We start from the raw sequence: 15,374 nt of genomic DNA, 5'->3' as shown, positions 1-15,374 counted from the left end.
AGGCTGAGGTGGGAGGATGGCTTCAGATGGGCCTGGAGGAACTGATGCTCGTGGGTGTCTCCTTGCTATAGGCTGATACATGTATGGGTAAAACCAGGAAGTAGTACACCGGAAAGGCAGGAGATAAACAATAGGAAGACCTGGGGCCAAGTTCCAACCCTCACCAAATATGACTGAACAAAGTCACTGAATTTTTGCCTCAATTTATGTGTAAAAACGGCAATTTCATTATAAGAATCCAAGGAGAAAAATCTATATAAAGCATCTGCAAAGTAGAAGGGGCTAGAAAAACATTTATCTTAATAAAACTCATTTTTTTTTTTTTTTTTGAGACGGAGTCTCACTCTGGCCCCCAGGCTGAAGTGCAGTGGCGCAATCTTGGCTCACTTCAAGCTCCGCCTCCCGGGTTCACGCCATTCTCCTGCCTCAGACTCCTGAGCAGCTGGGACTATAGGTGCCCGCCACCATGCCCGGCTAATTTTTTGTATTTTTAGTAGAGACAGGGTTTCACCATGTTAGCCAGGATGGTCTCGATCTCCTGACCTCGTGATCCACCTGCCTCGGCCTCCTAAAGTGTTAGGATTACAGGCGTGAGCCACCGCGCCCAGCCAATAAAACTCTTATTATATCATCTCCCCAGTTACTGTTTCACAAATGCTTTTCATTTACATACCCCATCACAAGGCTCACTAAGCAAAGCTATCTCACATACTGATGTAGCATTTATTAAAAATAAAATCCTTGATTTAGGAAAACTTCTAACTGGTTAAAGTGGTCATTTAAAAAAATGACTCACAATTACACTTTTCGCCATCTCCTCCCTAAGGGTCCTTGTTTCATTCACAAGAGTAAATATACCTATTTGTGATCCTATTCTAAATTTTTACTAAGACTTTTTAAACAGGCATGGAGATGCAAGTTAGAAATGGATTCTAATCATGCTTTTACTTTTTTATTTTTTAAGAGACAGGCCTATGTTGTCCAGGCTGGACTCATATTCCTGGCCTTAAGGGACCTTTTCCTGCCTTAGCCTATCAAGTATCTGGGACCACAGTGCCCAGCTTGCTTTTATTTTTTGGTAGCAGTATAAACTTTTAAACCTCTGAACCTTTTAAACCTCTGAACTTAAAGCTGGACATTTTTCTGGCCCTTTGGTTTTAAATAAACAATAAGGTAAGACTATCTTTAAACTCTGCTTTGGAAAACATTTTCATCTGATGAACTTTTAATTTCATTTCTCATATATGCCCCCATCCCCAATTTATTGTATGCCAGAGTATAAGGGATACCCAGTCCTGAGGAGCTAAGATAAAACTTGTTCTAAATTTTACTTGGTGCTGTTTTCGAAGAGCTTAATTGTTCTTTGTCCAGAGAAGCATTTAGTAATTTAAGAGTCACACTTAGATTTGAAGGAGTTTTAAGTAATCATTTGGCTGACATATGAAACACATTCAGTGACCAAGGACTCTGCCTCATGAGGTCATCCAGTTCTTTCCAGGGCAGGCTGATAGCTTTGAAATATCTTCCTCAAAATAGGCTGGACCCTTCTTCTCTGTAACTTTCATTTACTGGCCTCAGTTGTCCTCACAGACAAGTATGATCCCCAATCTAAGAGTGCTGGAAGAAAGCTACTGTGGCTTCCTCACCTCCATATAATTCTCATCCTCAGCTTGCACATCCTCAGTTCTTTCTCTCACATGGTCTCCGAGCTCCTCATTTACCTGGGCCCTCTCTTTGGATCTGCCCTGCCTGGTCGGAACTCCTCAGAGTGTGTGGTCCAGAAATAAATCTCCAAGGAGGGTGGAACAGGCCCTGTGTCTTTTCAACAGTTTTGCTTTTTAACTCCCTCTTATTCCCATCCTAAACTTGTACAGGTGTTGTTTCCACTTTGGAGTAAATAAGAAGTGACAAAATCTGAACTGTAAAACTAAACAATATATACAATGGACAAACTAATGCAATTTGATTTCTTTGCCACTGAGTTCTTCGTAGAGGCTAGATGATGATAAACTTTCTAAGAAGTAGTTTAAACCAGCCATGAAGCCATTTTTCTATCTGGATTATTAACTACATTTTCTCTTTTGTTTGTCTACAAATTGATCAAGGCTGGCTGAATGGAAGTCATTTTACATGTCTGAGTACAGATGAAAGAAATGACGCCAACAGGGACCACGTACAACGGGACAAACGCATACCTACCCTTCGGGCATGGACTTCTGCCTGTAAGTGCCCCCCACAGAACCAGTGTCACTGGATGAAGACAGGTTGCTAGGGGAGTTCCGACACTGGGATCTTGCTAAAGCCATGGATGAGACCGTCACATAGATGTCCGAACCAGGAGACAGCCTGCATGTGCAATACAAAAACACGAAGTCAACAATTCAAAGGGAAAATCCCAAGGCAATGCATGATCGATAAAATCATATAAATGTGACAAAAACAGTGACTTCATGGAGATAGTGAAAATGAAGCCAGCTGGAAGCCTACAAAAGAAACTTCCCCATAAAATGACTCCCTCCCGGAACAGCTGGAAAACTGCCTTGGGCGGGGGAGGGGGGGTGGGTATCAAAAAATAAAGGGGAAAAAAGATCTAGAAAACATGTATGCTTCCAAAAGCTGCCAGAATTCAATGGGCTAAATTGCTTATGCAGTTTCCTAGTATGGCAGAGCAGAAGATAATTGAACCCAAGTGACATTAACATAGCAATTAATTCCAGTTTCTCACACTAGTCCTCCCAGAGTATATGACCATAGTAACACTGGTACATTTTTTGTATGCTTCTTTGTTTTCCAATTTTATTATTCACAGTCTGGAATGAATATTTAGATTTTGCTATTTAGTATTTATAATTTTGGTTGGTGGTAGTATCACCATATAAAAACCTCCATGAAAAAAATGCCTAAAACCACAGTTGGTGAATTTAACTAGAATGACTGAATATATATAATATCACAGTAGAAGTGTGCTCCACATGGGCACCTCATGTATCTGTTTCTAAAGTTACGGGTCCTTCACATTGCCAACTGGCTGTCAAGGCAGAAACCATAGCTTTGTGGTCAGGACAGACATATTTTTCCCCTCTACCTCCTCTACTCTAGTAGGCAACATGGCAACCACAGGGATATGAGTAAGTGACACTGTGCTGACAGTTGTGACTAGGTTTAAGCTAACCCTTAGTAACAATGGTATTTTATTTCAGAAGCAAATGCTGGCACAAATCACTTGACTCTTGTAGCAGGGGAGGTAATTTCCATTTTATAACTTAGGAAGTGAAATCTAAGTCATCGTTCAAGTTCACAACAAGCCAGGTCTCTAGACTCTAATTCCGCTACACTCCATGCTAAACTATTGCTGTCCCCTAGAGAAGGCCTGCATTTTTTTTTTTTCTTAAGAAGACAGTTTGCAATGGGTTTGCATGCTCAAACAACTTTGCGCATAAAGCTATCCTAAGGCAAGTTAAAGTTTTGAAGCCTTGAGACAGAAGCTGCTTCACCGGCAGAGGCCCTGTCCCACAGTGCCTCTTTATCTTCTGAGTAGGGCAGGATGGGGCCTCAGGTATAGGAGGCTGAGAAGCTTTGCTAATGGAAAAAGAATAAGGATAGATATTAAAAAGTACAACTCCCAAATTAATCCATGCCCAAGAAGCAGATCTGACTTGAGAGCCCAGATTTGTCTCCGGCTGTCTCCTAAACATGTCGACTGGACACCCTTCACCAGCAATCCAAATCAGACCTTTTCAAGACTAACACGTTTTATCCCACTCTCCAGCACCCCACACTGTCCTTCCTATATTTGTTATCTCAAGATAAACATCTTTTTTTTTTTGTACTACATAATGGCTTTATTCACAGGACAACTTGAGACTGCAAGTCATGTGACTAGTCAAGCTAAACATGGTGAAGCCATTTTCTCCCCTTCCTCTTTCTTTACTTTCCATAGTTAATTAAGTTCAACCACTATTTACTGAGCACAAACTGTGTGTCAGGCACCCTGATGCTGGTCCTGAAAACACAAAGACAAAGAAGCTATCTAGTTTCCAACCTGCTGAAGGGCTTCTGAGTTCTCTCACCTGCAGCCTGGGTCAGTACAAGTGTCCCGATAGGTCTCTCAATTTCCAGGCTCTCTCCACCCCATTCCTCCAGCAGCCCCAACCCACCCTCTTCATCAAGTCATCTGACTGCTAAAAGCCTATTCAAAGCTTCCCTTTGCCTATAGGATAGAGGACCAAGTCCCCGAGACTCTCTTTAAGGCCTTGAACCATCTGACCAAACCCCATCCTCATCTCCATCCCCATTAATGGCTCCACACACCCTACATTCTAGAGACAGTTGAGGCGTCCCAGTTCTCAGACTCCACCCATTTACACTATTATTCATCTTTTTCTCTCTGCCTGGAATGCCTTCTTCCTTTGCTACTCACATAAAAAGGCCTGATTCCAACATCATCGCTCTGAATTCATAGATTAGAATCTCCTCAAATCCCATGACAGTCTGTTCTTTGCACCATTACACCATGTCATACAGAATGGTTATTTTATGTGTATTTGTCTCCCCTAATGTGAATTAAGACTCTGTCCTTAAGGGGCCAGGACTGAGCCTTATTTATCTTTACATCTCTGAGTGCTTAACATGTCTTTTGAATGAAGGAGAATCCCTATCAATGGTGTAGAAAATGAAGAAGAAAAGGGGGATTCAGGACAAGTACCATAGTTATGTCAGATGCCCCAAGTCAGGAGTTCTCAACTATGATGGGGCTAGATCACCTGAACAATAGTTGGTCACTAATAATGAAGTACCAAAATTTGTGAATAATTTAATAAAAGCAATTGTAACAGACTGAAAATTAATATGCCTTCTAAAATGCAAGAAAAAGGGATGGAGTTACAGGTGATAGAATTATATCTAAGCCCAGACACCCATGTGAGTATCATCAATCTTACATAATGATGGTGAGAGAACTTAGGACAACGCCTGTTCTAACTAGTGTGAAATGGGGCAAATAGGGAGACTTGGGATGTCAGTGTTCAGGAAATGCGGTGAGAAGAAAAAGAGGCAGGGTTTCTAAAGTCTTCCTGTTATCATCGTTGATCTCGCTGTTGCTATACAGACTGCGAGAAATATGGGCGAACCACCCACTGGCACTGTCATTAGGTTGCCAGGTCTCAAAGTAGGGTATGCGTGGGACAGGTATGGCGGGGCCACAGACTAATGGGATACTAGCTCATCTCTACTTCAGGTAATGTGTTTTGATAAGAGAAAACAAAGACATTTATCTGGGTACCATAACATGGGTTTCTCTTTACTCTTTTCCACTGAGACATATTGCAAATTTCTCACTATTATTCTAAAGTAATTAATTGTGAAGTGATGTGAAAGGGGTAGGACTGGGAGGAGTTGGTTATGAAAAAGAAAACGAAGTAAGGCTTAAGGAATGACATGAATCCAAATGTAACAAAATACCACATTCCTTTCAACCTGAAGAGTTTGGCTCTTATACACACATAATAGAGAGAAACTTCAAATATAGTTTCATTTCATAGCTGCTTTGACTTTCTTACTGCAAAGGGGAGGAGGTGTTACAGAAAAACAGCAAAAAGGAGACAGCAGTGGCATGTTAACTCAGTGAAGATTAATGCAATGTGTAGGGGTCTGATGATTTTTTGGCTTAGGGGTAGTAAACAAGTAATGCCAGTGAAGTATATTTACGGTAAACGTTGAAATGTTTATGCTTCTATGAGGAAGTTACAACCTAATTCCAAAGGAAAAGTCAAGATGTAACCTTTACATCTGCTTTTCTTACCCTGCTCTCCAAAACGTATATTAAGCTAAGATACCTCAGGCTAGTTCTCAACCTCAGCTTTCTTATTTGGCAAATGTATCAGAAAATTCTATTTGGTTACTGGAGTTATCCCAAAGTGAAAAAATAGCATTTTCAGAAGGCTGGCATTCATTCGCATCCCTCTTTTGCATTTATATAACTCAATAGTGGCTTTGTTTTCGGACTGTTCACACACATAGAGCAACTGATGGAATGCCACCCAAATGTTTTTATGACTCTAGATGTATGTATGGTAGGCAAAGAAAAAATCAGAATTAGCCCTTATTCTGATGACTTACTATTTTTTCCAAATACTCTGAATTTGATACTATCACACAAATATTACTTAAGAACAGACCTAGTGGGAGAGTGGGAGGCACTGCCGCCTGTCTGGGTACTGGCAGTCCACTTCTGCGGAGATAGCCTGAGGCTGATTGTTATTGGAAGTTGGGCTGATTGCTATCCTGCCACTTTGAAGAGGTGCTTCAAGAACTGGGAGTAGCACCTCTCACATTGGCTCACATAGGAAAACCAGCACACTGACCTCCTGGATCTCTGTCCATCCCAACCCACCTCACAAGTGTACTCTGTTTTAAGGGTTGCTGAGTCCAGTGAAGTTACAGCAAGATCACAAGAGTCTTTTCTTCTCTTTTGAGATAAATCCAGATCTTTCTGGTTAGTCTTAAAGAGCCCCAAATGTCTGATGTTAATGTCCCAATAGGTTTAGAGGACGAAGATTAATACCTCTTTCAATTGCTCTGAGATCTTTCCATTCTGTTGAATACAGGCAATATTCTTTTTAAAGAATGCTCTCGTCACTGTCAGAGAGGAATTCTGTAAATCTTTCAGCATTAATCTCAGAAGATTTTCTTCCCTACATTTTTACAAATTTAGTCAAGAAATAACTAAACATTTTAAAAATAACCGATACCAAACATTCTCTGGGGCTTCCTTCTGCTGATAAAACACCAGGGCTTTTTTTTTATTGTACTAAGAATGCAGCAATTGAAAAAGTCATGATCATCACCATCAAGAGACATTATTTCCACAGTCTTTTGATTACACTTAATACTACACTTAACACCAGATTTTCATTTATATACAATGCATTTCACTGCAGTGAAAACAAAGAGTTGAAAGGGTTGGACATTTAGGAAGAGATGGTCCAAGATACGTCCTTCACTCTTCCAGAAGTAGTTTCACACCAGGCTAAAAGAGAAAAGAGAGCTGACACACACACACACACGCACGCAGATTTCTAACACAGCCACCCCTGTCCTGCACACCTATTCCATGAATCAACTTACAGGATGACATATATAGTGCCAACATTAATAGATTCATAGTAAACTGATCACTGCGGATTATGACTGATTACAACTTATCAACTTATGGGTATGGAATTCTAAGTGAGAAGTTGATGGTAAAATATTTTCCTAACTGATTAGGTAGGATTAATTACATCTCTATTCTATTTCCTATTTTTTATTCCAAGGTGAGATATGTACAAGGACATAAGGCCCTCAGTAACCCAAGGGCAAACAGTGAGCTGGTGGTATAAACAATTGAAAGCATTTCAAATAGCAGCACTGATGGACAAATTAAATGCTGGAGTCCATAATTAAGCACAGCATTTTACCACAACTTAGCAATTAAAATGCTATCCAACCAGGGAACAGGACCAAGTTAAAGTCTTCTGTCTTCAGCCATGTATATCAACTAGGAATTATGTAAAAAAAAAAAGAAAAATCTCTACAATGATTCAAGTTGATGTCATTTGGGTGCTATATCCAGAGTAGTTTGAACAAGTCATGTTCGACTTCAAGCAACTCGTGCCTGTCTTTTCATCGCTTCCTGTTGTGTACTTTGTGAACAGAATTACTACTGGCTTTCTAACCACATAATTCATACCAGCTGTTCAGACTAGATCATGGGAATCCTGTTCTTTTTTTTTTCTTTTGAGACAGAGTCTCGCTCTGTTGCCCAGGCTGGAGTGCAGTGGTGTGATCTCGGCTCACTGTAACCTCCTCCTCCCAGGTTCAAGTGATTCTCCTGCCTCATCCTCCTGAGTAGCTGGGATTACAGGCGCCTGCCACCACGCCCGGCTAATTTTTGTGTTTTTAGTAGACAGGGTTTCACCATGTTGGCCAAGCTGGTCTCCTGACCTCAGGTGATTCACCTGCCTCAACCTCCCAAAGGGCTGGGATTACCGGTGTGAGCCACTGCACTTGGCCCCAAAATCCAAAACTTTTTGAGGGCCAATATAACGTTCAAAGAAAATGCTCATTGGAGCATTCTGGATTTCAAATTTGGGATGCTCAACCAATAAGATTAATGCAAATATGCCCAAAATTAAAAAAAAAAATTGAAATTTGAAACATTTCTGGTCCAAGCATTTTTGATAAGGGATTATCCTAATTGATCTTCACAGAATCTAAGAGGTGGGGCTGTGACCTACTTGACTCATGGGGATGTTAAAGTGCAGAAGGACAGGACCTTGCCCACTGCCACACGCTCGCAGTAGCACAGCCAGGATGCAAAGCACGGCCCCTGGACAGCACAGCCTACACTCCTGGTGCTTCTAGGAGTTTCCAGGCAGCTCACACTAATACACAGGTGGCCCTGCAGAAAGGAAGCCGTTATGGAAACATTTCCCTAGAGTGAGTGCAGAATAGCTAATTTCGAGGCCCACGGAATGATGAGTAAGTAACTGAAGAGCCGGAGCTCTTCAGGACACAGTGCTGGAGCATCCTCCTCCCATTCCTGGGTCACTCTGGAGTTTGTAAACGATGGGGAACTGGGAGGTGTACCAAACTGAAGCCATTGTGTCCATTTCCTGAATGCCTGAATAGGAACCACCGTTGCAGTTGCAGTACCATCTAAAAATATGAACTTGCATATCACATCAACTCTAATCCTGACATGGATGCCAGAGTATGCTGTTTCCTGCAAGAAGTGGAAAAGAGAAGCCTTCAGAGTCCGGTGACTTTAAGTCAAATGTAGCCCTCTGCTTTTCTCCCTTGTCTTGGCTGACAAATACAACACCAGAATTCAATCCCAACTAAAACCTTTTGAAGAAGTCAATCAAGATCTTGCATTTCACTTTGGGTCAATTTTAGAAAAGCTCTACCAGCAATATACTTTTAAAATGAAGTATTCTAAACTTAGTCAACAAAACCCAAAGAATTCTACTTAAATCTATGTTTAATGCTATAGCTTTATCAGGCTGTCAAGTGCTTTGCCTTTACCTTTCATCTAATTTTTATAAAAGGAAATTGGTTTCTTTTCTCTAAGATAGATTAAATTATGTCCCCAGTTACTTAAATAAGCCCTTTTGATATTAAAGGGTCATTACCACAAATGGAAAGGTGAGGGAACTCTGAGTGTGGAAAGCTGGAGTACCATGTGAAGTGTGGACACAAGATGGTAAACTATGAGATCTCCTGGTTTAATTACCAAATAACGTTTTTTTAAAAAAAGCATTGGGAGTCTATTAAATGCAGAGTCTATAGCTGATATTTGGAATACAAAGATAAATAAGACAAGCTAAGTTTAAAAAAATAACATTAAAGCAAAGTTTCATAAATTTTGTGAGTGAAGAAGCCATGTGGTGGTAAGAACATTCCTAGTGGGGCAGTTAAGGTAGAAATGGGAGGAGAGTGTTTTGGAGAAATTAAAGGCGGCTTCTCAGAGAAGGCATGGCAAGGCTTCAGCAGTCAGAAGAAGGAATGGAAGGTGCACCAAGCAGAGGAGCTCCTAAAAAGGCATCAAGGGGAACATGGTAATTGCAGAGGAGAGAGAGCCACTCACATGCCTAGGGATGGGGGTGGTGACAATGACAGGGGAAAAGGGAAAGGCAAGTCCACACAGACAAACTTTTTGGGAGCGACAGGGTGTCACTCTGTTACCCAGGCTGGAGTGCAGTGGCGTGATCACGGCTCACTACCGTCTCAACTGCCCAGGCTCAGAGGATCCTCCTACCTCAGCCTCCCAAGTAGCTGAGACTATACACATGGGCCACCACACCTGGCTAATTGTCTTTTTCTTGTAGATACGGGGTCTTACTATGTTGCCCAGGCTGGTCTTGAACTCCTGGACTCAAGCCATACACCTGCCTTGGCCTTCCAAAGTGATGAGATTATAGGCATAAGCCACAGCACCCAGCCAACACAGGCAAACTCGCTGGTGAGTTGGACTTGATTCTGAAGGCTGTGTGGAACCATGGAAGGGCTATAATGAAAGGCAGAGCGTGAGGAGTATTTCTATTTTTATTAGGTCATCCTTCCAGTGGGAGGTTGGTAATCATACCTAGAGGCTGTTGCCAACAGTTTAGGTAAGCAAAAGAATCTCAGTGCGAAATGAGGACTTCTCAGGCAATGGCAGGAACGTGTGTGGAGATGGGATGATAGTGCCGACGGGAAATTGATAACAAATCCTACTTCTATTCTGGATACTCAGGTAGATGGCAAAGCCGTCCACCAAGGTGGGTAACAGAAGAGATGGAAGAGGCAGAAGGAGGGGCAGGGGTGAAGGTCAAGTCAGTTTGAACTTGTGAATGTGAGACACTTTCATGCCTTTCAAGTGCAAATGTTCAGTAGGTAGTCAGGCACACGAATATGAAAAGTGAAAAGGAGACCAAGGCAAAACAGACAGCTAAGGAACTGCCCACATACAGATAGATGATGGTTGAGGTTGCTCAAGTGGATGAACCATCTAGAAGAATTGCACAGTGTGGGATTCAAATAAAAATGAGGAAGAAGTGGGGAACATAAAAATTTCAGGGTGATGAGATAGGTGCAAAGAGCTGATGATACAAAAAAATCAGGAATACATTTTGGAAGACAAGGAAATGGAATTTGAAGGAGAAGGGAGTAGTGAATGGTATCAAGTAAGTTAAGGACCTAACACCATCCAGAAGCTTTAGAAATGTAGAAGTCAGCTGGGTGCAGTGGCTCTCACCTGTGAGCCCAGCACTTTGGGAGGCTGAGGAGGGAGGATCACTTGAGGCTAGGAGTTTACAACTAGTCTGGGCAATACAGTGAGACACTGTCTCTATAAAAAAAAAATCATTTAAACACATAAGCTGGGTGTGGTGTGGCATGCACCTGCAGTACTAGTTACTCAGGAGGTTGAGGTGGGAGGATGACTTGAGCACAGGAGTTGGAGTTTACAGTGAGCTAAGATCAGTGTCACCGCATCCCAGCCTGAGTGACAGCGTGAGACCTTGTCTCAAAAAAAGTTAAGTAAAGAAATGAAAAGAAATATGGAAGTCAATGGGCAATGGGGACCTAGCTGGAGCAATCCCAGCGAAGCTCAAAAGTCCCATGGTTTCGGGAACCTCACGGCAAGGCACGAAGCTGTGATGGAGGGGCCAGTGTTTGGAAAGTACAAGTCCTGAAGCTTCTAACCACAGTTAATATTCTAAACAAAAGAAAACATTAAATGGTGCTTGTATGGTTTGAAAGCAGAAAATGACACAGTGGAAGACTGGCTTAGAACCTATAAGAAATAACAAACTTGGAAAGTATTTCCTTAAAAATCAAGACTGAATGGTCACGTGACTATTATGCTCTCTGAGAGAACTCTTTTAAGTTTGTTTTCACGATGTTTACACCCTATATGGTGCTGGTGTCTGTGAGGAAGGAGGGAGGGAGGCTGCAGATGCAGCTGCCATAACTCCATGAACAAAAAAGGCCCCCCATCCAGCTTCTTAAGAGTTAAGTGCAGGGGTCTCAAGGGGAGTGTCAATGACATCCAGGTAAAACTCAGAAGTACCAAGTGTTCAGTGAGCTCTAACATCAAATATTTACATAAAGGCTGGTAATATTAGCCAAAAAAAAGAGAAGAGAAAATCATTTTATATGCTAAGATGTCTGTTGTTTATCCAAAGCCCCTCAAATAGCTCAACTTTTATAAGCATATTAACACAGACCAGGGTTTTATTGCTGATCCCACATTATGTTTAGACACAGTAATGTATCAAGTTCAGTGTGCCACAGCCAGCAATTTTTATTTCAATCCTACCCTTAAGCTCTAGGTAAATTTGAGGCCAAAATAGTGACCGTATCATATTACCTATTTCTGTTGAATGAATGTTAATTCTGTTAATAAATACTACTCTCACAAATACTGTAAAATTCTGTAATCAGAAAGCCACCTGGAGAGCATAAAACTCATACATTCAAATCAAATAGATATTAGACGTTATTCTATTTAGATGCCAAATGAATTATCAGTTCTTACTGTGTCAGTTTCTCTTAACTATGTATGGAGAACATCAACCGACTAAAGAATTTTTATTAAAACTCAGAACACCAACATACTTCAGTATGTCATAAAAATCCTAACCTTGATATTAAAGGAAAAATATTACACAGATTTTTTTTTTGTTCCTAATGACCTTTCAGTCTGGGATATTACATATAAATTAAAGAAAAACTATGCTTCTATAAGCAGTAAATTAGTGTTTTCACCCAAAATGGACTGTGTTGGATCCAGCCATGGTGACTTAAGTGGGCAGATTTGGGGAGCACTGGAGGAGTAGACTTGAGATGGCTGCTAACTTGAGCTTAAGTATAGCTGGTATCTCTATGGTTAAACACAATTTCCCTAACCTAGGGGAGAAAGAAAAAATGAATGGAATGAACAACTGTAAAGCATTCTTTAGTCACAATATTAGGCCACACCATTACTGGTTAGGCAAGATTCAAGGTCTGGCAGACCCTGTCATTTATTTTCATGATTTATGATTCCTCTGAAAGGTCCAAATTATACCTGGTGAGTACAAGGTACAAACTGTATATGGCACTCAGGACGGCGCTGGTATGCAGGGGAGAGTCAGATGGATGAGGGATGCCCCGGTACTCTTCACTTCTGTATCTCAATAAGGTATTTTGTTCTCAGTAGGACTAGGACTATAAAGGGGATGCTTAAAGTTTTCAGTTATGTTTTACTAAATTTCATGAGGGAAATTATATTCTAAGGTGAACTTTATGCATCTGGGGACTCAAGAAGGACTGAGGAAGTATTTCTGATAAAAGTCATGAATCTGCTCTATCCTCAAATATTCCTGGAGTCACAGTAGCAAAACAAAGTTTCTCAAACACGAGTAGCCTGTATCCTAAATTCTTTGGACCAGAAATGTTTTGGCATTTGGATGTTTTTGGATTTTGAAATATTTGCATTACACTTGCAGCTGAGCATCCCTAATCCGAGTATCTGAAATCCTCCAATGATCATTTCCTTTGAGCATCATGTCAGTGCTCAAAAAGTTTTAGATTTTTGTAGTATTATGGATTTCAGACTTTTGGATTAGGATATTCAATCTATAGTATCTTCTTTGTATGCCTCGAAATTAAAACTTAAAAGATATTTTTTACTAAAAATTAGGAATGATGGGGTAAGAAACTGAACTTTAAATTTTCATAAAAGAAGAATATCCATCCAATTAATTACCATGTATTTCAAAATGAATATGACACAAATCATCCTAATATCCTGGAAACCACAGGACTGAGATCTCACAAGTCATCTAAGCCCTGCATCCTAACAGCTGAAATCCCAGTCTAGTGTACTTAATATATACCAGAGACTAAGGGGGCAGTAAGTAGAGGTAAACTTTTCCTGAAAACCTCGTCAGCCCCACCTATGGCCCTTTCACCTCTGCAGCTTAGAGAGTCACAAGCTACTCTAATGGTCTTCTAGAAGGAGCACGTACTGAGACACATTTTCCGCTGGGTGGAGTAAAGAAGAAAGGCACAGAAATTACTTCTAGAACTCAAGGATCTACATCTGGAAAAAATGGAGTTCTGCATTCTCTAGCACTGAAAGCTGCTCCCATCGAAAGATAATACTCAGCTACAAAAAATATTTTCCCTTTTGAAGGTCAGTATGACTGGCAAGGAGCTTTAGTTTCTGTTGCAGAAATTAAATTCAACATGGAATCAAAATACATTCTCAAATGGAATACTGTATAAAGGAAATGACACAAAACCAATTTCACTTGTGAAAGCCTGCTGATTGTTCTGGAGACGAAAGAAAACAGCATTGAGGTGGAAAAGGTCCTTTTCTATACAATGATTTCCTGGGTTCATCTTTCAAAATGGGGGCCAAATCATGAATTCCAGTTAGCACACACATCAGAGGCAGCCAAGTCTGGAATGCGTCGAACAAAGAATTTACTCAGAGGTCTCCTGGATGTTTTCCTCCTCAAAAATAAGGAAAGAGAGAGGAGTCCAGATGGTAATGGGGCCACTATAGGAGAGGAAACTTTTATTGAGATAAATAGCAAGGCTCTGTAAATAGATCTCCAGGATGAAATGAGAAACTGTAAAAAGATGACTATTTTTTTGGTTTGTCTGCTTTAATTAAATTTTGTCTGTTTTTATTAAATTATTTCTACATAGTATCCTAGTAACCTAAAATAGTTAAGTGGCAATGTTTCATGCAACAACTCAAAAGTCAGACTAAGATAAAGAATTCACAGTGTGGTTTCTAAAGCTTCCTGCTCTCTGCTCCCAAACTGGAGCGGTGATGATTTACGTGTATCTGGGAACTGTTTTACTCAGCATCCTGCTCCTGCCAGACCTGGTTCTTGCCGCTCACATGAATCAGGCTCACGTTTTGGCCTCCACGTGGACCCTCCCTTCTCCCCAACACAGTTCCCAGAATACAGACTTCTCCCAGGTCTAAGGGTTTTCACAAAAACATTCTGAGATGTGATTTAAGGCAAGCAGAAGAGATGGGGAAAGGACAGTGGATGGACAGAAAGAAGCTGACTTCTAGGCTAGGCGTGGTGGCTCACACTGTAATCCCAGCTACTTGGGAAGCTGAGATAGGAGACTTGCTTGAACCTGGGAGGCAGAGGTTGAAGAGAGCCAAGATCGTGCCACTGCACTCCAGCCTGGGTGACAGAGTGAGACTCTGTCTCAAAAAAAAAAAAAAAAAAGAAGTTGATGACTTCCAGCAGACCACTAGCAGATTATTCAATTAAACTATCTCCTCCTTTAGTGTACATGATTTGAGGTAACCAAATTTATAGTGCAATTACTTAAAATCTGTATAACCAACTTCTATTCCCATTTTGAAAGTACTTAATCTAGTTTAATTTTAGGTCTGGACTCTAGTTCAAAGTGCTGCAGTTTACTGTTAACTCCAGACAAAAGTGCTAGGGCATCCTTGTAAAGGCAGAGTTAACCCACTACCTTTTGGAAGGGAACCCTCTATGGCTTTCAATTTAACAACAACCTTTTGTTTCTTACTTTCTAGGATCCCTCAGTCCCTCTCCTTCTGGCTTAATTTTACTCAGGACTAAGTGTTTTAACTTATCTTCATGTATCATCTTCTCCTCACTATTCTGTCCTATTTTCAGAGTAGTAAAAAATATGTTTGTGTTATTCTAGTCTTCCTTCCTCATAATCCTTTATTAATAAAGTGACAAAAACATAGTCAACCAAAAACCTGCCTTCTGTTGCTCTTATATCATCGTTTTGTCCCAAAATGATGAAGACTGTCAAGGATGACATATGGTCACTGTCACCTCAAAGGGTCTGCTGAA

The 15,374-nt window shown here is 40.8% G+C and overlaps 1 protein-coding gene across 3 annotated transcripts in view; it reads right to left on the bottom strand.

Annotated features, from left to right (window-relative positions):
- Positions 1-15,374, bottom strand: part of SIPA1L1 (signal induced proliferation associated 1 like 1) — a 151,655-nt gene that overhangs the window by 38,056 nt on the left and 98,225 nt on the right. For all 3 annotated transcript variants that reach the window (XM_025392150.1, XM_025392149.1, XM_025392152.1), the window contains one exon: positions 2,200-2,346. In XM_025392150.1, the coding sequence (XP_025247935.1) occupies positions 2,200-2,346 (147 nt within the window). The remainder of the gene's footprint in view (positions 1-2,199; positions 2,347-15,374) is intronic.

The sequence above is a fragment of the Theropithecus gelada genome, chromosome 7b (genome assembly GCF_003255815.1).
Source record: "Theropithecus gelada isolate Dixy chromosome 7b, Tgel_1.0, whole genome shotgun sequence".
NCBI classification, from domain to species: Eukaryota; Metazoa; Chordata; class Mammalia; order Primates; family Cercopithecidae; genus Theropithecus; species Theropithecus gelada.
The sequence above is the reverse complement of the archived record's forward strand: the minus strand, read 5'-3'. Positions and strand labels throughout refer to the sequence as shown.